Below are 26466 nucleotides of genomic sequence, written 5' to 3' on the forward strand. Positions count from 1 at the left end.
CACTGGGGCATAACTAATCGTCTCTGCAGATAGCCGATTGGCTGTATGTTGAGCAAATTGGCTATGTGGCTTTTCGGGAGATAGAGACAGTCTAATTTGGCAATTTTTAAGCTTTCAATGAATTTCAGTCTCAAAATCCTCCAAACCACGATCAATCATGCATACAGCAAACTAAAAGCAATTAACCATTGATGAAAATAATAAAGGAAAGAGGCAGACAGTGAAATAGGGCCATTTGACCTAAACACGCAAAAAAAAAAAACAGCTCAAAAGGAATACTTACAGTAAACTTAGTTGAAGCATGCATAGATGCAAAAATGGTTATCTAACATGTTAGATCAGATCAATTAATCATGGAGAATAAAAAAATAATGATTCCTAAAACATGTTGGCAATCAAGTTGACAAATAGGAAAAAAATAGATTCATCAAATGGTAAAAGAAACTTTACTAAAAAATCATATTGTAACAGAATGACAGATTCATTACTCTTTATCTTAAATATGGCAAACCGTTTAATAACTTAATCTAACATGCAAATCTAACTTATTATGATTTAGGTTATCAAATTCATTTTCTAAACATATAAATCTTTTAAGTTAAGATTCCCATAGACTTCATATCTAAATCTAAATACCAAAATCATATGAACAGATCCTAAACGTGCCACTAAAACATAAATTGAATAATAAGAGAAGAATGTGAGATGATTGAGTTTTTAGGAACTCTCAGGATGTCACCATTGTGTAGATCCTTGAGTCTGAGGAGTAGAGAAAGAGGTTGATCCAAAAATTAAATAGGAATCTAGAGTGTTTAGTGGGTTTATGTTTGCTCTTTAAAATCATAGTATGTTCACTAAAGATTACTAATTGTTGTTTGCCAAAAATTGCCAACCTCTTGGCCTAGGGTTTTTTTTTTCTATTTATAGAGGTGGAGAAAACCCTAAAGGCTAGAAATATTATCCTTTTAGTTATCAATAATTCTTAAGAATTATTGATAATTAAAGGAATTTGTTAAAACCCTTTCAATTGATAAATGTAAGAGTTTTAAAAATTAAGATAATTATTGATACATAACCATTTAATTAGAAAAATAATCACAAAGCTAGATAATTATCAATAAAATCTTTTTAGAAAGTTGATCTTGATTATTATGGATGTTTAAAATCAGAAAACACTGAAAAACGATATAAAAAAAATTGAGTTTTGGGTTAACTGACACTGTGCATAGCCAATCCACTATGTGTAGAGCCGTACAAAGAGCCGATTGGCCATGATGGTTGGAAAACTTCTAAAAATTATAACTTAGTGACTAAGCTTGGCTATTTAACTGGTTTTGACTCTGAAATCGACTATTAAATGATTTTGATTTTGAAAAATAAGTTCTATAGAATAAATAGTTTCCAATTTTATAAAATATTAATGCTTTGCAAAAGTAAAGAATAGCTATGCAGTTGTTATAGAGAGATTTAAGTCTATTTGATTAATTAGTGGATAGTTATAAGGGTTAAAATCTTTTGTAGCGGTTAAAATTCTTCCTATGAGTTATTGAAGAGAAAAGGAAAAAGTATTATTCTCTTTTTTTTAAAAGGAGAAAGAAGTTTAAGGAATAGTGATCGATTTTTGACCGAGAGCTATCCTTCTCTTTTATTTGTGTCTTTAGTTTTTATTTTTAATTTTAATTTTTTTAAATTTGATTTAGTTCTTATATTTTATTATTATAATGTTTATTTTATTTTTTATTAAGTGCGTGTTTTTATGTCTATTTTCTTTCTTTATGGGAGTTTCGTCATCTTTTATTTTTTTTATAGGAGTTTTGTTTTCTTCCTTAATAGAATTTAGATAATTTAAGTAAAAATTCGACCATAATACAAGACAGAAAAATCATCGGATATAACAAAAGAATATTTTGAAACTATATTAACGTGATTGAAGATCTTTGTTCAATTTTCTTTTCCTTTTTTATTATTATATTTTCTATCATTGATATTGTGATATTAATTTTATATAAAAATGTATGAATTTATTCCTGTAAATGACAACTGTTATCGTTCTCCAAAAAAAAAAAAAAAAACAAAAAAAGCTATTATCTTCTTAGAGGAATACACTATTTTCTAAATTGCCCGTCAATTTCTCTCATTCTACCATATGTTATCCTCCTCTCTTCTTTATTCTGTCACCATCCATTGACCCTGCCGCTGGTGGAATATCAACTTTCCTCACCGGAGCTTCTTCACTCTGCCGTTCACGACCCATTTGCCTGCGAGCAAGCTATTCCTTACTCTTGTCATTCTGTTTGAACTTTGAACTTCCTACTAATGTTGTACTGATGATTCTTTCTTTTTTACTTTTGATCTTGACAGTACTCACCATCATGTTTCCAATATTGGCAGTGAATTGTTGGTGAAGTCCTCAGTGGTAGCATGGCAGCTATTGAGCAGGCTTGCTCCTATGGTTTTGCCTATAATATTCATATTTTGTGTGATTACTTGTGATGAGATTCTTATTATTCCAAGTACTTGTCATCATTTTATCTCAAATTAATACTTCTAAGGTTTATGTTGGGAAATACAGCCAAATCAGTTTTTGAAGCTTTATAATTGCGTCTGTGATTCACCCATTTCCATGTTAACAATTAGATAATTGTGGATGCTAATCATTGGTTATATTTAGCTCCGGATGGATATTTTCAAACAAAAAATTGAATTAACTATTAGTGCAAGGAATGATATATGATTTTTTTTCTAATTCTTTTTACATTTTGTTATGAATTGTCATTGAAAAACAACATAAGCAAAAAAATGAAAAAAAAAAATAAAAGAAAAGCCAAATGCATATTTAAATATTTTTTAAAATATGACTTCACTCAATCCTTTAATTTCACTCAATACTTCAATGCGTATTGCTCATAAATATTTAAATATTATCAAAAATTTATATTAAATAAAAAATTAAAAGTGTTTAACAGGTTATAAAAATAAAATTCAAGTGTTTGTTATACTAAATTAAAAGTTAAAATATTCAAGTGATTAAATTACTAAAAGTGTTCAATTATGCATTATGCAAAAAAGAAAAAAAAAAAAAAACCAAATAAAACAGCTACGTCTTTTGCTTGATTAATCGCTCCACTTATACTTAAAAAAGAAGAATTTTATTTTATGATGTACTTAAATTATAGGAAGATAAAAAAATAGATATAATTTTTAATGTATTATAAATTCAATTTTTAAGTAAAAATTGCTGACGTTATATGCCTATTCAATTTCAATATCATTTTAGATCCTTTAGCAATATTTGCTAATAGTTTATGCTTAAATTAGTACATATGCTAATTTTTCTTTTCACTTATTTGTAAGGTTTCATCTAGTATGACATGCATCATCTTATATAAATTGAATTTTATAGTTAGTATTATGTAATATGAAAAAAAAATATTTTCTAAGGAATCACAAATAAAAACATAAATTATGGATAAAATGTACTAAATTTATGAAATTTTTATATTTAGAACCATGATTTGCAATGAACCTATCTAGGTTTCATTCAAGAGCTTAAGAATGAAGAATACTTGCTTCCGTCTCTCGATACTTCAAATTGTATGCATTTCCTATTTCCCCTTCCTCATCTAGTTCCAACACTAGGACCTGCTACAAAACCACCGTCTGACTATTGACAGACAGCCCGAAGCACAGGGCTCTTAAGAGCAAAAGTTTACCCATTATAGATAGCTCTAGAAAATTTGGAATAGTGTGAACAAATATTCAGGATATATTAAACCAAACCCGATCACTGCAAGAGTGACACCAATATGAGTATTTTACTTTAAAAAAGAAAATAATAAAAAGTTGATAAATATCATATTTAATATAACTAGCCAATACGTGTTAAACATCCAAAAGTTTGGTATAATACCCTCAGACCAGACAATAATTTTTCATGAGAGTTTGATAAACAGGGTGCATAAAGGGGGAGGTTCAAAGGAGCAGAAAACTAAGGACGCTATCGGAGAGTGAGTCGGTAATGCAATTGCTCCCAAAAGTCGACAAATCCAATCTAAACTGAACCTCAAAATGAACTAATTGACAGAAAATTCAGCTCAGATATGTCTAGTTGCATAACTCTTCCAAATCCGTCCTCAAGACCAACCATTAATAGAAGTGTAAGACAGTAGCTAATATTTTTTAACAAATTGTCACGTGTACACTTTCACAATTTCTGGGCCAAGGCTTATCCATAACTTGCATATTAGACTCCACTCTCTTTATTCATATTTTCAGAGTCTGAAAACTAGAATTTGGTTTAGATTTAGAACTAGAATCAAGAGCAGTATCTAGATTTTTTTTTTTTTAAAAGTAAAGGCAAAATGTAAAGAACAAATTAAAGAATGGCATTAAAGTACTTGTATTCCGAATCCTCTTCACAAAAGGATCATGGAGGATGAAACTGATGATATACAAACTTTTGGGTTGTTAGTATGCAGCGTATACAAAATTCACTTGGAATCATGCCAATTACCTGGTTAGTATTTGATAACATGGTGGCGCAACCAAAGATCAAACATGACCATATGGAACGCATCGTATTTGATTGGAGGTGAATTCCATTGGAAGTGCTTCTGAACCTGATATAACATGCCATTGAGAGATTTCATCAGTAACAAGTTGCTATCATGGAATATAAAGTTGCTGGGGCATCTAGCTCCGAAGCAAAAATATCTTGACAAAACAAGCAAGGTTTAGAATAAAAAGATCTCTACCTCAACTAAATTCTCATGTAGTGCAACAAATTCATCATCAGATATGTCCTTGAGAACTTGCTTGAGCCGGTATACATCTTTCTCCTTAAGTATGACAGAGAATCTTTTCCAATCAAGAATGTCATTGAATGGCAGGTCATAGTAGTCGGATAATATTACTGCAAAAGTTGCAACAAAAGAATGCAGGTTACCGACTTTCAAAATTTAAAATTAAAGCCCAAACCTCAAACAGAGACCATTGTTGCAACTCTTTTGACAGGCAAAAGAGATAGGTTAACAATGGCTCAACTAGTGCCACTGCTGTTGTGTATGTACTATGGAAACAAAGATACATTGCTGGACCGGTACTAAAGCAAACAATAGACTTTCAATTTTTATCTTCATAAGCGAAGGTGTATCAGAGATACATGTCTAAATGAAATGATGTGCCTCTTTCAATCTAACTAAGAGGTAATAAAATAATTATAAATATTTTATTTTTCTAAAAAATTTTATTTTTAAAAAGGCACTATCAGTTATGCTCAACAGGTGACCCTCACTTCTTGCTATCACCTATAGGAATTCAAGGTTATTTTAATAAAGCTCAAATATATATGAAAAGATAAATGGTAAGATCAAAGGAATAGTTCTCATCTTGCACTGAGCAAGGTGTTGCAAAGGCTACCTGTCACTGTTAAGGTCAGGCACCATAACTGTTAACCACCAGTCAAGCATCTAAAAAGCAATGAGAAACAGAAAAGAAGTAGTAAATCTTAGACAGGTTCTTTTCATTTTTCAGGAGGGGGGAAGAGCAGAAGGAGAGATTTGATGGGGTTGGGTGGCGGGAGTTATTGGCGGAATGCCGGAACTTGGTCTAGAGATGCAAACATTGACTTCATCATCTGATTTGTAAACAACATATGGTTTGCAACAATTACCTGGAACACATCCATAATGGATTGAATCAGCTATGCGAGCACTGTTGACCTGAGAACCACCAGGGCATATGCAGAACTTAGTCCTGTAAAATCTCTTTTGATAGACTAGATGTCCAGTAGCCCTATTTATTCTGTTGTTTGAAATATCAAGTTCCGTATCATTCTCCCAAACCCGTGCCAAAATGACTCTAATTTTGGAGTTTCTATGACCAGCCCAAAAACCAAGCGTTGTCCTGCAAAGCATGCTTCTTGTTAAGCAAAGAACTCAACAAATGACTATTGATTTGAGAGATAATTTAATCCCTTTTTGCAGATGCATTCCACAGTAATCAACAGCAGCTAAAACAGGTAGTAATTCAGTCACATAGCTATCCCTACTCTGAAACTTCTTTCTTTTAGAAGCAAACATAGATACAACAACATAATATATCACTACCAATGATAAGAATTCCAGATTTTACATTAGTTTATATCTAAGTTGTTTTTACTCCAACTAATGCTAGGGAAAAGACTGAAAATGGAGATAAGGACTGGAATAAGGATCCTGAGAACCCTCATGAAACAATTGGGCAGACTGAGGTTGGCAACACAACCGGAATACAAGTGAATTAATTAGGCTGTTAAATTGTACTGAGTGACTTAGTTTGATATCATATACTCGATAACCATGTCTGAGTTGGTGACAAGATGTGCTCCTAACCTAAAGTCAGAAAAGTTCATAATTACCGCAATTTATAGTGTTACCTGTTCTCTAAATCATTTCCTCCAGCTGGGAGGGCAAATGGCTGTAAGACTTGAGGAAGAGCAACATCTTTGTGAGGAATGAATCCAACATCATAACTTGGGGAGCACACAACTCGAATTGCATTCTTCACAAGAAATGGAACTCCTTCAGTTGCCCTTACACCAACGTCATGACAGGTAACGAAGAAGTGATCTGCACCCAATGTTCTGTTCCAATAGGGATACTTGACTGCTAAGCTCTCAACATAATTCTGAACAATTATGGTCATATTCTCATAAGAGGTGCCCTGAATACAAGAAAGAAAGCATCATATGCCATTACAGACGGGACCCCAATTCTAAGGTGGAGGAGCAACTCAATTAATCAAAACAACTGACATCATATATATATATACACTTATCAACTTAGTATTTAAAATATCGCATAAAACTGGCTCACAAGGGGCAGTAAAGAAAATAGTGATGTCATCTGGAAAAGATTGCATCACATGGAAATCATACTGTGGCAGATGCTTATCTGTTACCTTATAGCAAACTAAAGCAGACAAAGGCAAAACTTACCAAATAATCTGCCAAAACAATAGGATGAACAAATTGTGAATTTAAAGATCTCTACCCTCAATCAAAACTATAAACATCTAATTAAAGACTCGGTTGCTTTAATAATAGTTCATTTATCATCCTTATGAAAGAATCAGCAACTTGCCTGAAGATTTTATGAGCATCAACACGTATTTAAAACAAAATCTTCTTTTTGTACATAAATTAACAAGAATGTACAAAACGTCATCTAAAAATGTCTGATAAGTCTAGAACTTGTGGAGACATGTCATGTCATTAATTTGTCATTCTAGTAATCATACATAGCATACATTCCAACAACAGAAAAGACAGAAAATATATCACTCTTGTTTGGAAAGTCTTTATAAACATGCAGTAATTCAATTCCATTTGGTTCTATTTATTCAGCTTTCATGCTTGAAAAGCTCGTAATTGCTACAATTCAATTATGTCCAACTTTTGGAGGAAAGAAAGGAATTGAAAAGAGAACAAATCATTTTTTGCAAAAATTTCAATTCACTGGGATTAAATTCTTACGCAAGAATGATTACGCGCTTTTAGTCAACTTTTTATAACTCACAAGCAGTTTACAAGCTAAAACATTGAGTTAGCTTTAACATTTAAGATAGCACATTATATACATTGCATTATAACCGAACTCAATGGCCATAAATAAACAAAAGAAAATGTAAGTTAGTTCAAGCTTTTGTTTTACCTTTCCACGCATCTTATGGCAAGAGATGGGAATAAAGAAGAGATGAGCCTGATCTGGATCGTTAGTTCGAAACTTACTTTCACGAATATTCTGGAAAAAGTAACCCTCACTAGCATATTTACCAGTCAATTTCCTAGGTGTTTGATAAAAAGTGTTTGGATCTCCATCTGGATATATGTAAACCTTGAAATTCCTCTCCATTTCCTCATAGTTCAATTTGAATATCCTCGCCGAATGATATAGATCCGACATTACATCATCTGTATCATCTGCATGTACAATAGAGTTGATGACTCCTGGAGGAGATTCAGAGTGGAGATAATTGACGGATAGGTAAACGAAGGAAATTAGGGTTAAGACTGCTAGAATGAGAAGTGAGCCTTTTAGTGAAAACATGAATTGTGGTGCTGCTGCTTGTTGTAGGAGTTTTCCGGGGGTCATCGCCGGCGGGATTTACCGATGATAATTGATAACGTGCCGCTAGTGGCGGTCGCGGTAAAATGCGAGGGAGAGTAGCAAGTAAAAAGAAGAATCAGTGAGATGAGCTGAGAAAGTAAGCGTGTGTCTGTAGCTTTTGGTAATCAGCGTCGGTGTAAGTGTAACTAATCTAGACGAGTCAAAGCCACTGAGTAAGCTTGCGCTTGCACATGACAGGGATGAATTTCAATTTTTCAATTTCTTTTTTTATTAAGAAAAATCTTCTTAATGGGTTTTCCTTTTATCAATTAAAATGATTGATAGGAGTTAATTGCACAAATAATTTTCACTTATTCTTGCATTAACTATAAGAATCGTGTGGAGTACGGTGCAAATTAAATATCAGGTAAGTATATTACATGTTTTTAATTTTTATAATTGTATATAATTATTTTAAGATTAATTAATTAATCATCTTTTCATGCGTTACAAGTTTTTGCTTTTATAATTTTGATTATATAATAATTCAAAATTTTTACTTAGAAATATTTTATAAAATTTGGTTAGTAACAAATTAGATATATAAAATAACAATTTAACAAAAGATATAATTAATATTTTTAACCTATTAATTAATATACTAATTGTATTAATATTAAAAATATAATTAGTATAATATTAAAAATTATATTATATTTAAAAAATAAATTATATTTAATATTAGAACCATTGTTTAATTAAAAAAATAACTTATATTGTAATATTATTATATAATAATTTGAATAAATATAAAAATAAAACATCATCATTATGTATGCATGTCAATAATAAATATACATATTAAAAATATTTTATATATCAATTTAAGTCATAAATCATAATATATATATATATATATATATATATATATATATATAAGTATGTGAAAAATAGAAACATATAAATTTACTAATAGGATATTAATTAAGTTAATTTTATCTTTTATTAATTTAATTTAATAATATATGATTTTATTATTAATAATTTATTTAGTACAATTCTAATTCCATAAGTCTAATCCTATTAGAATGTTAAATTAATAATGATTCTAATCTTTAAAATAGCTTTATAATTATATTTTTAATATTTTATTAACTATTATATTATTTTTTAGTTTTAAAATAAATTTTAATTTTAAAAATTAGTATATTAATTATATTTTGATATCAATTATGTATTTAATTCAATATCAATGTAATAAATAAATAATTAAAATAACATACTAAAATAATAACAATAATAATAAAAAATATTGTATGAGAGTAATTACAATTTTATATGTAAGCTTGTAAGAATTCATAGTTTATAAGATAAAAAACTAAATATATCGAGATTACATAATAGAGTTATTACATAAATTAATAGAGTAAAGAATTTATTAAAAAAACTAAAAATATTATCGATTGAAAATAAATATTGACATACTATTATAGCTTTATTATGGCAATATAAATGTTGCTGTATATTTTATGAGAAAAGAGTTTTTATTTATTATTTATTCGGATTCAATTTTAGAATGGTTTACCTGATTAATCAAAAGATATAATATATATAATATAATTAAAATTTATTAATATATATAGGTTGATGTATATCTTTATGTGGAAACTAACTTATAACAATAACAACAATAATAATAATATTATTAACGTAATAATAATAGTAGTACTTTAATTGAATTATATTAATATGATTGTTACTTTATTTATCTAATACTGATCTTAATTGAAATACAATTTTAAGATTATATAAATTTACTTAGTTTTTATAAAATACTATCTAAATTTGAGATTGTATGCAGATTCTAGATTAAAAGGAGTACAATATTATATATTATATGTGTATATATATATAGTAAAACTATTGTTACAAATTAAAGAAAATAAAAAGGAAAAAGGTTGTAGGGACGTATAAATATATTTACATGAAGTATTAAATTATTATTCTTATTATGATATATGTATATATATATTATATATATTATAAGAGTTTTGTATATTAATATATTCTTATCAGTTTATAACGAAAGTTAGAAATCACAATAAAATTAACATATAATCAATATATGAAAGTATTCTAAAGTTTAAATAATAATTTGGATAGTTTTTTATTTCTACTTCAGATAATTTTGGAAAGTAAATTATTAATTTAATAAAATTAATCCTAAATAGTGATAATAACTTAAATGTATTTTAAATATCTAAACCTATATAAAATAATAAATTTAAAAGATTTAGTTTTATAATTTACAAAGTAAAAAAGAAGTTAATAGTGGAAAGTATTTGTTGTATTTTACTTTATTAAAATATTAATATATAATTTTTTCAAAATGTATATAAATCTTAATTTTCTTAATAAAATATTAAATCTATTTGTTGCTAGCTATATAAATTATTAGTATAAATTTTCTACGTTATAAATAGGTTGATTTTCATATGAATTTTCTAAGTTATAAATAGGTTATTATTGACAACCAATGTCACACACATAGAGTAGCTCAAGTTACCCTTTTCTTTGAAGTCTGGCGCTAGTCAAAGGCAGGCAATGGTTGGAGCTGGTAGCTCACGGTTGTAGATATCAGGAAAGAGAGGGAGAGAGAGAGAGAGAGAGAGAGAGAGAGAGAGAGAGAGAGAGAGAGAGAGAGAAAGAAGGGAAGATACTATATATTATATATATATATATAATGTATAACTTTTTAAAAAAGTATAAATTTTTCGATTTATATCCAAAATAGAACATGAATATAAAATTATTAAAATATCTTAAAGTGAAGTATAAAACTAATTATAATTAAAATTTTCAAATTATTATTTTAAAAATTAATTTAAATTCTAATTAGTATCTAAGTACTCACAAAAGTATGTATCATTTAAGAATATAGATTAAGATACTTTGACATCCATCTCAAGGAACCGATTGTAGTAAATCTATTATATAACTAATTATTAAATTAATAATACTAAAAATATAAATATCTAATTAATGATTAAATTCTGAATTTTACCCTTATTAATAATTTTATTTAATTATTTTAAAATTTTAATTTAAAGACCTACGCTTACCATTTATTTTTAAAAACACGTTTCGAACATTTTCTTAAATTTTAGAATAAGAAAAATAACGTGACAAGTCAACTCTGCTTACTAACATAAAGAAATTAGCGAGTCAATAAAAAATTGTTATGTTTAGATGTAAAATGTGTGAAAAAATACGCATATGTGAGACTTTTAATGACCATATTGTTAAGTCTAGGACAAAATAATTTGGCTGATTCATAATTATTATTCTTTTAATAAGCACAACAGACTTCCTATATCATTTTTTAACCATAAAATTATAAAAATTTGCATCAGAAAGTATTTTTAAAAATAAATTAAAAGCATGACATTTTTTTTAAAATTGTAAAATAATCGGATAAAATTAGTAAAATATGTAAAATTCATCTAAAAACACTTTAATCTAAAATTTAGAGTTGATTAAAGGAAAAATATTACTAAACCAAACTAAAATAAAGTAATTAAATAATGCAAATGATAATAATTAAATGATATGAGGGGAACGATATTTAGACTGGTATTTATTTTTTAATCCTTTTATTGCTAATTTAAGAATGGAATAACATATGAAAAGACGACATTTCTTCTTCTAATTATCCAAGCTAATAACATAATTATATTTCAATCAACATAAATTAAATCATAGATGATGTTTTTAAAGAGTTAACCTTCACATTTTTCATAACAATTACAAATAGTAATGGCCAAAAAATAATTGATAAGTGAAATTAATAAGAGCATGTTGGAAAGAAAATTCATCAATTAATCAAAGAATTAAAAAAAAATTATTTTGGGTCACTAAATACTTAAAAATATCTAGCCTAACATCTTTAATTCCATAATCAAAATAATTTAAGAATTAAACTTAGGTGAAAGAAATAGAAATTAAAACTTCTTCAAAATCTAAGAGAATCTTTCAAAGGTATTGAGATGTTAATTTCGATCTTCAACCTCCAAGAATCTCCAATCTCTAATCTCCAATCTCCAAGAGACTAATAGAAAATGAAAAAAAAAATCTTAATCTAGAAAATAAAAGCTAAATCTCAAAGTAAGTTGATAAAATGACAGCTTGATCTTTGTGTAGGCTTCATAAAAATTTACTTATATAAATTTCAATCACTTAAAAACTTTAAGTGTGTGTCTCAAAGTTAAAAAAATACCTTTAAAATATGATAGAATTGAACTCTTGAAAAGTTGTCACCCCGCACAAGGTAGCATGGGTCGTATCAGGTCGTGTGGGCCTGTAGCGTCACCTCCTACCCTTGCATGGCCTTATGCAATCATCTAGCGTTTCTTTTCTACACTAAGTTGCATGGGCTGGTACGGCGTCTTATACGAGCTTGCACAAACCCATGCGAGCACCAAACAACTTTCTTGCTTTCCATCTCTTTTAGGTCGCTCGGGTCGTCCTCCGCAATGGTGCTTGCCTAAGAAATTATGAAATAACCCTTAAAGTATTCTTTCTTTGCGATTTTGCCCTTTAAACTCAATTTTTGCTCCAAAATGTTTGAATTGACAAATACATCCAAATGAGCTATTTATTATAATATCCATCAAATTAAACATAGAACATGCAAATAAAGCTCTAAATATCCTAAATTAAGTATGAATAATTTGAACTCATCAAATACTCCTACACTTGAACTTTTACTTGTTTTCAAGTAAATAATAACTAAAATTAATCTTTACAAAAGTTCAATAAAGAACTATCATACTCAACTGCAAGTTGCCATTCAACATGATCCCGTTAATGCATTAAATATGTCAATTCAAGAACAACTTAAGTCACAATATCTTTACTTAGCAATGTAGACTTAATAATTATCAATTCATAAAACTCAAGCATCCAATTAGTTATACATATTACATAATAGATAGTCTAACTCATCTTCAATGGATATAACTATGAATAAAAAAGTCTACATCATCACAAACTTTATTGACTTAAAAATGGCAAGCCTACTCATAAAACAAGAGATCATTAGATGGTTTTCTATAACATTTGATATATTTTTTTTTACTTTTAGCTCATTTTCTCTCCTTTTTTATTTGCATCCTTATATTTGAACTCTTTTTTTCAATGTCACTTTTTATAATAGTTTTATGACTAGCCTTCTCTTTCCCAAAATCATATATAGAATGAACTATATATGTGAATTAGTGTTATATTTTTCCGTATCAAATTATATGGTCTATATATATGAATATATCATATAATTTTTTTTTTAATTTCCTTGTGTGCATAATGAGTTTCGAGTACTATGAAATTTGTGCCAATTTCAATAATCATTTAACTCAATCCATTCTTTCTAATTATATTATTTAAATAAAATTATTTAACACATTTAATTAAGAGAAAGTTTAAGTCCTATAAGACTCCAAATATCTATTTATACGGTCATGGGACCCATGATCTTTTTATTTGAATGGAATTTATGTATATGATACTTGATGATGTACAAAAGCATGAAATCCAATTTGGATCAAAATATCTGTGCAACATATATATGATAACAAAATTATATGAATAAAAAATGAAAAGATGATAAACAAAATAAATTTTATCATATCAAATAAATAAGATATAGCTAATAGTTATTATTAAAGTATAGTGGTTAAATAATGGCATTGTCTCTTTTTTCACTTTGCTAATTAGACTAGTGTTGAGTGTATTGTGGTTCAACCTATAGTTTCACATATAATCACTTATTTTATAAAATAATGTGTAAGAGACATGCCTTATTTTGGTTAAGTAATGTTTTCCCTTTATACACCAACAATAGGGGGTTTAATTGGTGATAGGAAGAATAACGGATAATTCAAAAATTTTAAGAAAGAAATTGAATAAAGAAGAAAGAAAATAAGACTTATAGTGGTTTGGGTGTTAACAAACTCTACATTCACTCTTCAGTCTCCAAATAGATATTTCACTATCATTGACTCAATTTACAATGAAGTTTTACAAGCTCACTCCTAACTTAGTGTTTAGCCTCACACATAACCTCACATTGTGTTTTATGGCTAACACATAAACTTATAAGAGTTTTATAGCTAAAATAACTCTCAAAACCAATTCTTAGTATTTAGAAGAGCATTCAAACCTCACAAGAGCAATCAAAGCTCTTACAACAATCAAAATAAGTTTACAACACAAAAATATTAATGTAAAAGGATGAGAAATCAAAGTGTAATAACTTGGCATTCAATGAGCTTGTTAAAATATTCCTTAAAGGAGGGTATTTATAGCCCCAAGTAATCAAAGAGATGTTAGTCTATGATACTAGGGCAAATCTTTGCTTCTAGTGCTTAATAGTGCATTAAATGCATTGCTAGGGCTCTGGCGGAATTATTACACCTTTATAACGCTCGTTATAGGTGAATACTAGTCATAAAACTCCAATGGCAATCGCCGTTCTTATAGTTGCAATTCCACATGTTACGTAGACATTGGTCTTTGTAATGTAACCATTGGCGGTTTTCCTAACCAGGATTAAAGCCGCAATAGTGATTCATTCATAGTGGTCACGATTTCATCTATCTTAAAAAGGCTTATATAACGCCTTATGTCATGTTCATGATCGTGGTGGCGATACTCACTATGCTTAAAGTCATCCTTGTTCGCAGTCGTAAATCTAAGAATAGCGGTCGCGATTTCTCCACCACTTATAATGGCTATGGGCAGCGATTTTGAGTGCTCATCCAAGTGTTTCTAGCGACTACAACAATGCAACGCTTTTCAACCTATTCGAGAACAAGTTAACTAGTCATAGAAATTAGCGTAGAGAAAGGGAGTCGCCACTTGGGTAATTCTTCATAACACTTCTCCTAATTGAGTGGTGTACTAGATTCTATAAGGAAGCTTCGCATATCTAGAGATGGATCCAAAAGCTAACTTCCTTATTTGTGTATTTTTACTTTAAATTTTATTAGTTAATAGTTCATTCCCTATAAATGCGGCATAGTAATAGTCTAGATACCAAGTAATACAACATGTGAGATCCACTTAAGTCTAGCCTAATTCTCCATTTATATGATTAACCTAAATTAACTATTCAATTATATACAAATAGGCCCGCCTAGTCTAGCCTAATTAGTAATTATATTTCAGTTACTAGGTATTTATCCTAGATGGGCTACATTTTACATGTCAAGGTCCGATTTAGTTTCCCAATCTAACTAGGTTAATCCATTAATTAAACATGGCAAAGCCCGCTTAAGTCTAAATGAATTTTATAATTTAGGTCTAGTTTACCATCCTTTTTAAAACCTAATAGGCTATAAGTTACACGCTAAAGTCCAATTATAAACCCTAGGTCTAGATGTCCATCTTTTAGGTTTTCAATCACATAGTAGGCATTTGATAATCAAATTATAAAAACATAAAGCAGAAATAAAGTAGAATAAGGGAAAGTAATACAAACTAAATTATTACAACCCTCATACAATTAATTAACTCAAAAACAACTGAAAATATGCAAAAAAGGATAAAAATGGTGAAAATCCTCGAAATTAGTAAAAACGGGCAGCTAAACAAATGAACAGTAGATCGGCTGTATCACAAACTCGATCAGCTCTAGGGTTTCTTCATAGGCCGATTTTGATAATCTTACTCCTCCAATGCCCATTCATTCGAGATATATACATGAAAACATGTAAGAATTGACTAGAACACATACAAAACACTAAATAATACGTAAATAAACCTATTTCTAAGATAAGAAAAATTAAAATGATAAAAAAACTTACAATAAATAAACATAGCGATTTCCTAAAACATATATATTGAACTAATCATGCATAATCTATATCTAATCATTCAAATACATGAATTATCATTAAAGAAAAGTGAATCTAGCATGTTAACATACTTATTGACTCATCATATTCAAGATCCAAGAACAAGCAAGTAATTCGTTTCAAAACCTAGGAATTTGAACATAATGTAAAATGCACAAGATAATGTAATTCTAATTCTAGCCACGTAAAATATATGAAATAATCATTAAAAGGCAATCATAAGAAAATCTAGCATGTTACTAATCATAAAGAAATCATAAAAAAAGAAGAAGATGCTGATGTGATGATGGATTTGAGAATCCTCAGGTTATCACCATTTTGTGTAGATCCTCGAGCCTCACGAGTAGAAAAGGAGGTTGAATAAAAAATTAGGTATGAATCGAGAGTAATTTTTTGGCTGTGTTTAGTTTTTAGGAGTTTGTGCGCATTTCTTTAAAAAAACTTATTGTTGTTCTCTCTATTAATAGTTACCTTCCCACAGGCCTAAGGTCTCCCTTTCTATTTATATAGAAGAATGGAGGAAACCCTATAAGCCTGGATATATGTCTCTTTAATTGTTGATAATTATCAATGGTTAATAATAATAATTTGGACTTATCAAAATGTATTGGACGATAAATATTGTTAAATATTTGAATAAATCATGGAAAGTATTAAAAAATTGAATTGTTATCAATAAAACCTTCTAGAAGATGCATTTTAGTTATTTTTTGACATTTTAAAGTGAAAAATACTCCAAAATGATACAAAAATCTGAACTTAAAGCCAATTCAAACTATGTAATACAGAGCCGATTAGCTTTAGGTTGGCCATTGTAAAGAAGTTTTTCAATTTGACCCTTGAACTTCTAAATTTTTCAATTTCACCTCATAAATTAATCTCTTATGTCAATTTAGTCCAAATTGATTTCAAAAAATGATTTTTGGTTTAATTATTCGCAATCCTAGTTGTGATTTGACCATCCTTAATTTCTTGAGACTCAGGAGAAGTAGTAACTTTCATTATCAGATTTTCTATAATTTCTTCGATATTTAGATCTGAAAAATGAGTGCTTATAATGACTAAGTAGATTTAGATGTAGCGCTTGCAATATGCTAGTGGTAGTCCCAATTTATAAAGTAGAAATATACTTAGCCATTTTTAGCACAAAAGAAGAATCTTTTAAAAATCTATAAAAGGACACTTAAACACATAATTAGACATACTCAATTTGATTGTCAAAATTAAAATCAAGGGCTCTTAAGTTCATAAGACGACTTAGGATAATAAATAGTACCATTGTCTATCTTTTGTAGCTATATTTAATATATTTTTTTAATTTCCCATGAAATTTACAATGTATAAGTTATAAAATTTACAATGTATAAATTATTAAGTATACTCTATTTTAACTTATTAAACCAGAAAGAAAATAATTTATTATTATTATTTTTTATCGAATTAGATGCACTCTAAAATTGAATTAGGTTTTCCATATTATTAATATATAATTTATTTTATCAGAAAATGTGTAAGATATGTCTTCTTGTTGGATTTGTATTCCATTTTAATTTTCATGAATTTTGCTTTAGGGCTTTAATTTGTATGAAACTATTTTTTAAAAGAATTTATGAGAGTATATTGATTTTTATGTAATAACTCAATTATTTATGTTTTCTTATTTTATATTAATTTCAAATTTTTTTACTTACATTCTCTTCATCTCATTTAGCACATGGACTTTATTGACTTTAGATATGAAAATGAAGTTTATCTTTTGTGCACTTTTAGATATGTAGAAAGATGGTTATATTTATTTAGTTTTATGAAATTTCATTTGTTCAACTAGGTATTTAGCTAAAAGATTATAATTTATGTTCTAGTATGACAATTCTATGTCTATTCTCTTTTGTTATTTGTTTATTTTCTTACCGTGTCTTTTCTCATCTCGCCATCCATAAGTTTGTATAGAAATTTGAGAATAGAATCAAATAGAGCTTCATGTTATTAGACTTTGTCGCCTAGAAAAGAAAAGATTGAATAATGTATTAGGACCTGGTTAGACAAGGTCATTTCACTATTAGTATAGGTGTGATTACAATAACTATTAAGAAGTCGCAATAAATTTTTTAGAGGCGGAGTAGTAAGATAAGAAAATTCATTAAAGACATTTGGATGCTGGAAAGGGTACTTACACTTAGCAGAGCACAAATACAACTATGTGAAGTTGTCTATTTTTTGAAGTTTCATAAACTAGAAATTTTTAAACTTTTGTTTTGGTTCAACTGCTTTTTGTTGCTATTGATCCATATTTCTTAGTTGGATGTTGATATCATGTATAATTTTTCAATGGATGTTAATATGGGCTAGCTCTTTTCTAGATTTTAAGATGAACTTTTGAAATAATAAGGTACAAGAATATTTTTAGAATTTAACATATCAAACAAGAATAATCCATAGCAAAATAAGAGTTCTTTTTCCAAATTATCCTACTTTGAGTAGGACTATGACCCAAAGCCCTATATTAGTGCATCACTATAAGATGAATAGGTACATAGGATATGCATAACTTGATTCTCTTTTACTTTCAAAGTCGCTTATCCATCAGAGTCAGTAGTCAGACAATATCGGCTATGACTCTACTATTATTTTATAGAATTATTGAAGCTGAAATCAACTAGGAGATTATTGTCAATAGTTGACTATCCAGTGACTAGTTATCAATTTGGATTGGTATTATATGTTATATGTATACTTAAATACCATTAATATTTAAAATTAGATTAACATATAAATTAATATTAGTATATTAAGTTCGCATCATAGCATAAATCCAGTAAGAATTTTTAGTATGAAAAAATAGTTACCATGCTAAGATATATGCCCAATTAATGTCAAAACTAAGCAACCCAACGACAAATAAAAGTATAGCGATTTTGCTCTCAATACAATATTTAGGGCCTGTTTGGCTAAGCTGTTGTTAGTAGCTAGAGGCAGTAGCTATTGTGGGTAACTGATAGATGATAGCTGATTGATAATTGTGTTTGGTAACATTATTTATAGTTGTTGTTTATATGTTTATTAATCAATATAGAAATCAAATTAAAAGTTATTTTCAATAATGTATAATATAATATTATAGTTTTAATAAGACGTGTTAATTATGCATTAAACATAAAATATATACTAAATTTTTTATTTATATAGTAAATAGTTTTTATATTATTGAGTAAATATATACTAAATTATTGTTTGAAAAATTTTAAATTAGTATTTATAAGCGATATAAAGAATAATTTATTTTTTATTTCTTTGTAAGAAAACCCAAATCAAGTTACGATAAATTAATATTAAAATAATAATAATAAGGATTAAAAATAATAAAAAGATTAATTTAGTCTATTCATTTTACATATAAGAGTTGTTGGTGAAAAACTCCGATTTAGAGTTGTTGGTGAAAAGCTCTAATTGAGAGTTTTTGTGAACTAGAATGTCCATTGTCATAATAGCTACCAATTAATGTTTAAAAAGTTTAACCAAACATTTTGATATAGCCGTTGGGAATTGAAAGCGATTAGCTGCTCTCCAACAAATATGCCAAACACCTTTTTAACCATATGTATGGATACAATTTTACTTGTATTGGAGTTTGTGTTAAAAAAAAGAGATGTGGCTATAATACTACTATTGTTATTGTAAAATAATAATAGAAGAAATATTCATTGATTATTTGCAGTACATAAACATATTCACCCTTATTATTGTCTATGAGTTGAGATAACATGAACTGTCATATATATTTCTAATCTTCATCTTTTTTATTGTAAATTGATAGAAACTTAAATTCAAATCTTAAAAAAAGAACAGTGATTTGTTGGATAATAAATTTCAAATTCGTGTATTTAATGGCCAAAGATTATATAAACATGACCTATCACGTTAATAATAATAAGAGAGCATCTTAATCCATTGTACATATACTAATCCCATTAGGGTTGCTTAAGACTTAATCAAACTGAATCGATTTGATCCAATTCAAAAAAAAAAAAATCATAATTTCAACATAATATGGATTGATTTTGTTTTTAAATTAAATAAAATCTAAAATTTTGGTTTGGTTACAGTTCAAAAAAAAAAATTATAAAAACTAAAACAAACTGAATATTGAATAAAAAATAACTTTTAATTATTTTTATTTCAGCATATAGAGTTAGTTTAGAAAATATTACTTTCATAAGTTATCATTAAAATTTGAAACTTATTATATAAAACCTCTATGATATTTTATATTTATATTTCGTTTTAGAGCTTTTAGTTTATTATGACATTTTATAGTATAAAGAAAATAATGTTTAGTTTTATAAATCAAAAGCCTTGTGTTTTACCATATGCAAATATTAATAATTTGACTTTATAAATCATAAATTTATTTATTACATAAAATTTTAATTTTTCAAAGAAAAAATAATATCATGCTAAATTTGATAATTTATGTAAATAAAAATAAATCAAGTATCCAACTTAAAGTTAAACTAGTCGTTTACCCGTACGTTACACGACCGTTATTATTATTTCGATTATAAATTCACGTTTATAGATACAACTTAATAAATATTTTGATATTTAATATTAGTTATAATATTTTAAGAAATAATAACAAACTAATTATTTTTAAATATTTTTAATTTCTTTCTAAAATTTTAAAATTTTATTAATGTAATAATATAAAAATTATCTTAAAAATATTTATTAATTTAATTCTAAAATTATATAAATTAATACTATCAATATAGTTGATATTACTATTTTTTAGAATTAGAAATTATTATATAATTAAAAATATTAATTTATTAGTGAATATAATATTTTAAGAGATTATTTTTTATAATTAAAATCATTATCTAATTAGAAAACTAATTTATTAGTTAATATATTATTAAAATATAATTAATATATTTCTTAGAATAATCATTATCTAATTAAAAAATTAATCATTATCTAACTCCTGATTAGGAATCTAATTAATTATTAATATATTATTTCTTATGATTAGAATTGGTATTTAATTAGAAATGTAACTTATTAATGAATAAATTAATATAGAAACTACAAAATTATACATAAACTTAAATTTTATGCGTCAAAATAAGTACACATGTTAAAATAAAAATCCTATGTGTCAAAAATTAAACATACATGTTAAAAAAAATTTAAATTTCAGAAATTAATATATAAATATAAATAGTTTTGATTTGGATAATTCTATTACTATGTGGTAATAATATGGTTTTAGTTTGAATAAATTCTATTATTATTTAGTAATGATATAGTTTAAACCTATCAAACCAAATCATAAATACCCCTAAATTCGATGCATGCACGTTTCATTAACTAGATTATCTCTATGGGATTACTACTATTATTATTATTTTTTATTAAAATATTTTGAGAAGAGAAATAGGCTGTGCGTAGATGAGGATGGTTGGGGAAGGCTTGAAAAACGTAGAGAGAGTTTCTCGTGCTCCTTTTCCAAAGGTTGTGTATCTATAATTAATAAAATAAGCTTATTTTTATTATAAGACGTTTCTATATACGTTTAAAGCTTGGCAAAAGGCATTTTTATGCTTATAGAAATTGTATAAAATAGAATTTAATTAAATGACAAGAGTAGGCAACCTACCCACATTTTTAACTTCCCTTTTCAACTTCTAACTCCTCTCTCTTGTAACAATTTGTGCAATGCCAACATACTTATGCCCCTCAACTTCTTCCAAACTTCCACTTTGCCCTCATTTATCACCCATTTTATTTAAAAAAATCTTGACACCTTAGTAAAACCCTCTTTTATATATGATTCTTTAAGAATTTTATCTATAGAATTATAACATTTTACCAATTTAAAAATATGTTTTGGTTACTGTATATTTTGATTATAAGAAATATAACAAATAAAATTGATTATTCATAAATAAGTTTTGAAATTGTGAAATAATAATCATTTTGTAATCTATAAAGAGGAAAGTTCAATAGCTAAGTAATTCTTGAACATGTAAAATGCTTTTTTATTGACAGTATGTGTATAATTAATTAAGTCATAATCTAGAAAAGTACATTTCATTTTATCAAAAACTCTTGATATAATAAAACACTAAGGTTTCCCAAATGTTTATCAATTATGTTTATGATATAAATAGTAAAATTCATTTGCTAAAGTAACTCTACGCAGTGCTAATCATTGGGAATATTTATAAGTTATAAACCTATGAGAAGTAAGTTCATTTGGTAAGTAATTCTTGAAATTATAGAATACTATATAGAAAGGATTAGGGGCATAATAGTAACAACAAAATGTGACAGCGGCATATAAAAGGCTAAGTAGCAAAGGTGGTGAAGTTTGATTATATATATATATAATCTTAATTTATAGGCCAACATCTTAAGAAATATTTATCTTCTAAGAGAACACAAAGAAGATGAGCTACTTTAGCGGCTGCTGCAGCAATCTCGTGAAGTTCGTCATCTTCTTTATCATGACGATGATGATTGTATCCCTTCAAACGTCAATGGGTTTCGAGGAGGAAGAAGATAACAATCACTTGCAGGAGTTTTGGAGCAGAGAGGAATTGGTGAGGTTGGCTGGTTATGGTGAAGAGAAGCTATCAACTGTGCTCATCACAGGCACTGTTCTTTGTGATGGAACCCCGCTTGGAGCATCTCCTGTATCAGGTTTGTGTATGAATCCACTAATCTGGTTTCCCTTTTTTTGCCAAAAATGTTTTGGAAATTAAAGTTGCGATCTCATGTAGTTTCAACTGCAAATGCATGTATAGATATTGCTTATATTTGTACATATATATATGCATGAACATTGATTTGGTCTCTGATTAATACATCCATAGATAATTGCAGGTAGAATCCCATGATCATGCATGTACTCCAATTTGTTAATTGTTGTTCTTTTCCTTTTCTTTGGCTTATGTAGTAATTATCACTACAAACGAATAAATATTCTTTCATTCATAGCGGCATTACATATCTGGACTTGAGAAAGGTTTTAAATTTAAGTCTCTAACGCACCTTAATTATAGGTAAGAATAAAAATTTGTGTTAGCTATAGCTATAGAGGTGCTAGGGCTATTGTCTTTTATGGGTTTCCTACTTCTACAACTATAATCTATGGGAGAAGTGTAATTAATTATATTAACCAACTTACACTATTATAGATTGTCTTAGCTTTTATTATTTAAAGTTTTTTTGGGTCATCTTCAATTCTCAGTGAAAGGGCACTTGCTTGTCACGGATATATAGTAGTTTTCAGCCAAACTTATAATCAAAGACAAACCACTAGAATTAGAGAGTAAGTCATAGCATTTCTTGGTGAAGAGTCACAGAAACCAAAATCCTTGATAACTGACAGAATAAAACATAAACAAGACAACAGCCTACTTGATTTTCTTACAAAGGTAATTGGTTTGAAACAAACAAATTCTTTTTGTGTAACTTTTAATTGTAAAAATTCAGCTCATATAGGGTTAGTTCTAATTTCTCTTAATAAGGGATCATCATTTTAGATACATACATTAAGTATTTTCTTTTAAAAAGAAAGATACATGGATTAAAAACTTTTTTAAGAAAATATTATCGTACAACCAACCAAAAATATGCACCTCGTTTCTTAAGTTAAAGAAATAATTAGAACTGTAAATTCCAAAAATATATGTTCTATATATCATATAAGTGAATCAAATCTTGATTTTCACTTTAGCATATATCTTGGAACAATTTTTTTAAAGAAAAAAAAGCCTTGAAATTGAAAGGTCCTAATTGATTGGTAAATACTCTTTATATATATTAGTATTATTTTGCTTTCGAATATCTTCATTGCCTAGATTAAAGAATGCCAAGAATCAAAGCTAAAGATCCAACAAACTTTACCCTGACATCAAAACCACCTAAAATTGCTGTCACCCTCAGCCGAGGCCTGGCTACTCATCTTCATTTATTACTTATTACGAGACTGCACTATTTCTATATAGAGAAACTCACATCTACAGCAACATCTCACCATAAATTCTCATAATTTATTTTGGTAAATTGACAAATAAATATTTCATTTAAATGAAACAAATTGATGTACAAAAACATTTTGAATCTTAGTATGATCATTGAACTTTTATGTATGAAATTGCTTAACTAGAATTTTGTTTTGGGTTTTCCTTTTAATGTGATTTTGTTTCAATAAGGTCATTTTTTGCCAATCTGGGTAGATCATCAATGTTATTTTGATATGAAATTCATGTAGGTGCTTTGGTGGGCATCAACTGTGGAGAGTGGAGCCAACAAAGTTCTGCAGCAGCAGAAGCAGTCACTGATGAATATGGAGAATTTCAAATTGATCTTCCTTCTCAGCTCCATGCAATTCTCAACCTGGAGAAAGCATGTTCACTTAAAGTTCTGAGAATGCCAAAGAACTCTGCCTGCAAACTAGCATTTGGCAAGGAAGGCAAAACACTGACATTGTTATTAGCTCGTGACGGCGTTCGCGTATACAGTGCTGGGGAGATAAAACTTTCTTCACTCAAAGATAGAGCAGAGTGATAGATACCCAGTTGTCAAGTAGAAGACTGGAATAGAGAGGACTACGGCTCATTTGGATGGCGCTTCAGTCACAGACATGAGTTGCGAGGGTTGTTCATATTTGTGTGTGAGAGATGTGAGATTGAGTGATGATGCGTCCTGCTTGTAAATGATGAAAATTATAATAACAATATGGTGCATAGCAACAATTTATGTCAGAAAATCTCCAGTCCTGAAATAACCAAGCACAGTATAAAAAGAGAAACATTTGAGCTTTTACACGTTTGGCCAATATCAGATCAAAGAGTGACAAAGTAATTGAAACACAAATGGTCTACATGATATATCATCCAAGAGGTAAAACTGAATCCTACAATCAACAGTTGACTCAGGATTCAGAAGTTTTCTGCTCACCTCCAGAAAATATATATTTTGCGACATCAGCACAACAACTAAGCTTATCCGCTTGCTCATCAGGGATTTCAATGGAAAATTCTTGCTCAAAGGCCATAACAAGCTCCACCCTGTCTAAGCTGTCCAGGCACAAATCTTTCTGAAAATTAGCTGTTTCTGTCACCTGGAAGGCGAAACAAGCAAGACCAGTATTAATTCTTGAAAAAGAAACGATAGCCTGATTTCCTAGATGAAACCTTCTGGACGTAATGTATCAGCTAATTAATCAATGGCAATTCTAATTTTACATCGGCTAGAGAGTAAAGGTGGTGTGCCTACTCAAATCACATAGTAATTTAGACCGATGAAGGGAACCATTCACTAATTACCTTACTGGCATCAATTTTATCAAACTTCTTAACCAATCCTATCACCCGATCCATGACTTGATCAGGACTGGTGGCGCTTGATATACACATTTGCCGCTGCAGTGGCTTGAACACATTGCCTCTTAACGACCGCTGCTGGGCAAAAGCTCTAAGCCTCATATGGCTCAAGATGGAGCTTCTTATGCTTTGCATTTTAATAAAAGCTGGAAATCATCTTTCATTTTTAGAATCAGAATGTGCAAAAATACATCACATAAAAGTCCTAGCAACTAGCAACTAGCAACTAGCAACATGATTATGTCAAGAAAAATTAGGTTTACAACTCTTCAAAACACATAGAACATAATGAATACATTTACATGATCATGGCAACGCTTCCAGTTCCAAGTAGGAGCCGAACTTAAAATCTTCGAAACACAAATACTTCACAATTTGCTTCTTACTGATGTTACTCAACAAAATTAAGGTATAACCCAGAAGGAAAATGGTCTAGAGCAAAAGCACATTAAGTCGCTATATGTGAAGTAGTATCTTATGGAAGTGACAGAAAAATTAATTAGTTTCAGAAGAACATAATTCCAAAATGGAACAAAGGAGCAACAGAATATAAAGGGAAGGCAAAAACGGATCACTCACGAGATTGACTGAGTTAGTCTGGGGTTATCGGCCTTCGATACAAAGAATCGTCGCTTAGGTGTTTGATTTATCGCCGCAGTGAAGTTCGCAGAATAAGATCAACGATATGCACGGCAGACAGATGCTTGTTGAGATTATGACGGGTATGTATATTGTGTTCTTTTGGTATGTAAATGGTGTAGGACAAAGGGTCATTTTGGCGCCTCAATTCGTGTCGCTGGTTCAAATAAACCGAATTACAACTTTTCCAGCAAATAAGTCTATAACTTGTCATATTTTAGTCAATTAAATCCAAATTCCAAATTTTGCACAACACACCCTTATATCGCCATGAAAAAATATATACTTTTAGTTTTTATATTTTAATCAAAACTCTAAAACATATAACCCATCCTTATCAAGCAATTGCTTCTTCTTCTTCTTCTTCTTTTTTTGTTCTCTTTGCAAAATTATACACTTCAATTGAACTATTACTTTCTCCTCTATCTTTGT

The 26466-nt window shown here is 28.5% G+C and overlaps 3 protein-coding genes across 5 annotated transcripts; 1 reads left to right on the plus strand and 2 right to left on the minus strand.

Annotated features, from left to right (window-relative positions):
- Window positions 1–1484: 1484 nt before the first annotated feature.
- LOC8280760 (probable glycosyltransferase At5g03795) lies at window positions 1485–8360 on the minus strand. 3 transcript variants are annotated; one of them, XM_048370177.1, is made up of 6 exons: window positions 7692–8360; window positions 6416–6702; window positions 5672–5904; window positions 4755–4912; window positions 4514–4619; window positions 1485–2459 (listed from the first exon to the last, which is right to left on the minus strand). In XM_048370177.1, the coding sequence occupies exons 1-5, from the start codon at window positions 8130–8132 to the stop codon at window positions 4518–4520; spliced, it is 1221 nt and encodes a 406-aa protein (XP_048226134.1). In that variant the 5' UTR covers window positions 8133–8360; the 3' UTR covers window positions 1485–2459; window positions 4514–4517. The 3 variants fall into 3 exon arrangements, with proteins under 3 accessions (XP_048226134.1, XP_048226135.1, XP_002522880.1); XM_048370178.1 differs by lacking the exon at window positions 1485–2459 and adding an exon at window positions 3452–3787; XM_002522834.4 differs by lacking the exon at window positions 1485–2459 and having other exon boundaries at window positions 4365–4619; window positions 7692–8359.
- A 14026-nt stretch (window positions 8361–22386) lies between these two features.
- Window positions 22387–24835, plus strand: LOC8280759. The gene is made up of 2 exons (XM_002522833.3): window positions 22387–22705; window positions 24282–24835. Exons 1-2 carry the CDS (start codon window positions 22453–22455, stop codon window positions 24575–24577), a joined length of 549 nt encoding a protein of 182 aa, XP_002522879.2. The 5' UTR covers window positions 22387–22452; the 3' UTR covers window positions 24578–24835.
- On the minus strand, window positions 24766–26138 carry LOC8280758 (acyl carrier protein 3, mitochondrial). The gene is made up of 3 exons (XM_025158036.2): window positions 25975–26138; window positions 25339–25541; window positions 24766–25133 (listed from the first exon to the last, which is right to left on the minus strand). Exons 2-3 carry the CDS (start codon window positions 25528–25530, stop codon window positions 24945–24947), a joined length of 381 nt encoding a protein of 126 aa, XP_025013804.2. The 5' UTR covers window positions 25531–25541; window positions 25975–26138; the 3' UTR covers window positions 24766–24944.
- Window positions 26139–26466: the final 328 nt, after the last annotated feature.

This window comes from Ricinus communis, chromosome 10, assembly GCF_019578655.1.
Source record: "Ricinus communis isolate WT05 ecotype wild-type chromosome 10, ASM1957865v1, whole genome shotgun sequence".
Taxonomy (NCBI): Eukaryota; Viridiplantae; Streptophyta; class Magnoliopsida; order Malpighiales; family Euphorbiaceae; genus Ricinus; species Ricinus communis.

Bases quoted from the DNA above. Each gene is read 5' to 3' on its own strand.
- LOC8280760 (XM_048370177.1), bottom strand. From the start codon at position 8,132: ATGACCCCCGGAAAACTCCTACAACAAGCAGCAGCACCACAATTCATG. The intron at 6,703-7,691 runs GTAAAACAAAAG...TCTTGTATTCAG, and splicing joins GCCATAAGATGCGTGGAAAG to GGCACCTCTTATGAGAATAT. The intron at 4,913-5,671 runs GTAATTGTTGCA...CAACTTTTGCAG, and splicing joins CCATTATGGATGTGTTCCAG to TAATATTATCCGACTACTAT.
- LOC8280759 (XM_002522833.3), top strand. From the start codon at position 22,453: ATGAGCTACTTTAGCGGCTGCTGCAGCAATCTCGTGAAGTTCGTCATC. The intron at 22,706-24,281 runs GTTTGTGTATGA...AAATTCATGTAG, and splicing joins TGGAGCATCTCCTGTATCAG to GTGCTTTGGTGGGCATCAAC.
- LOC8280758 (XM_025158036.2), bottom strand. From the start codon at position 25,530: ATGCAAAGCATAAGAAGCTCCATCTTGAGCCATATGAGGCTTAGAGCT. The intron at 25,134-25,338 runs GTAATTAGTGAA...TTCGCCTTCCAG, and splicing joins ATAAAATTGATGCCAGTAAG to GTGACAGAAACAGCTAATTT.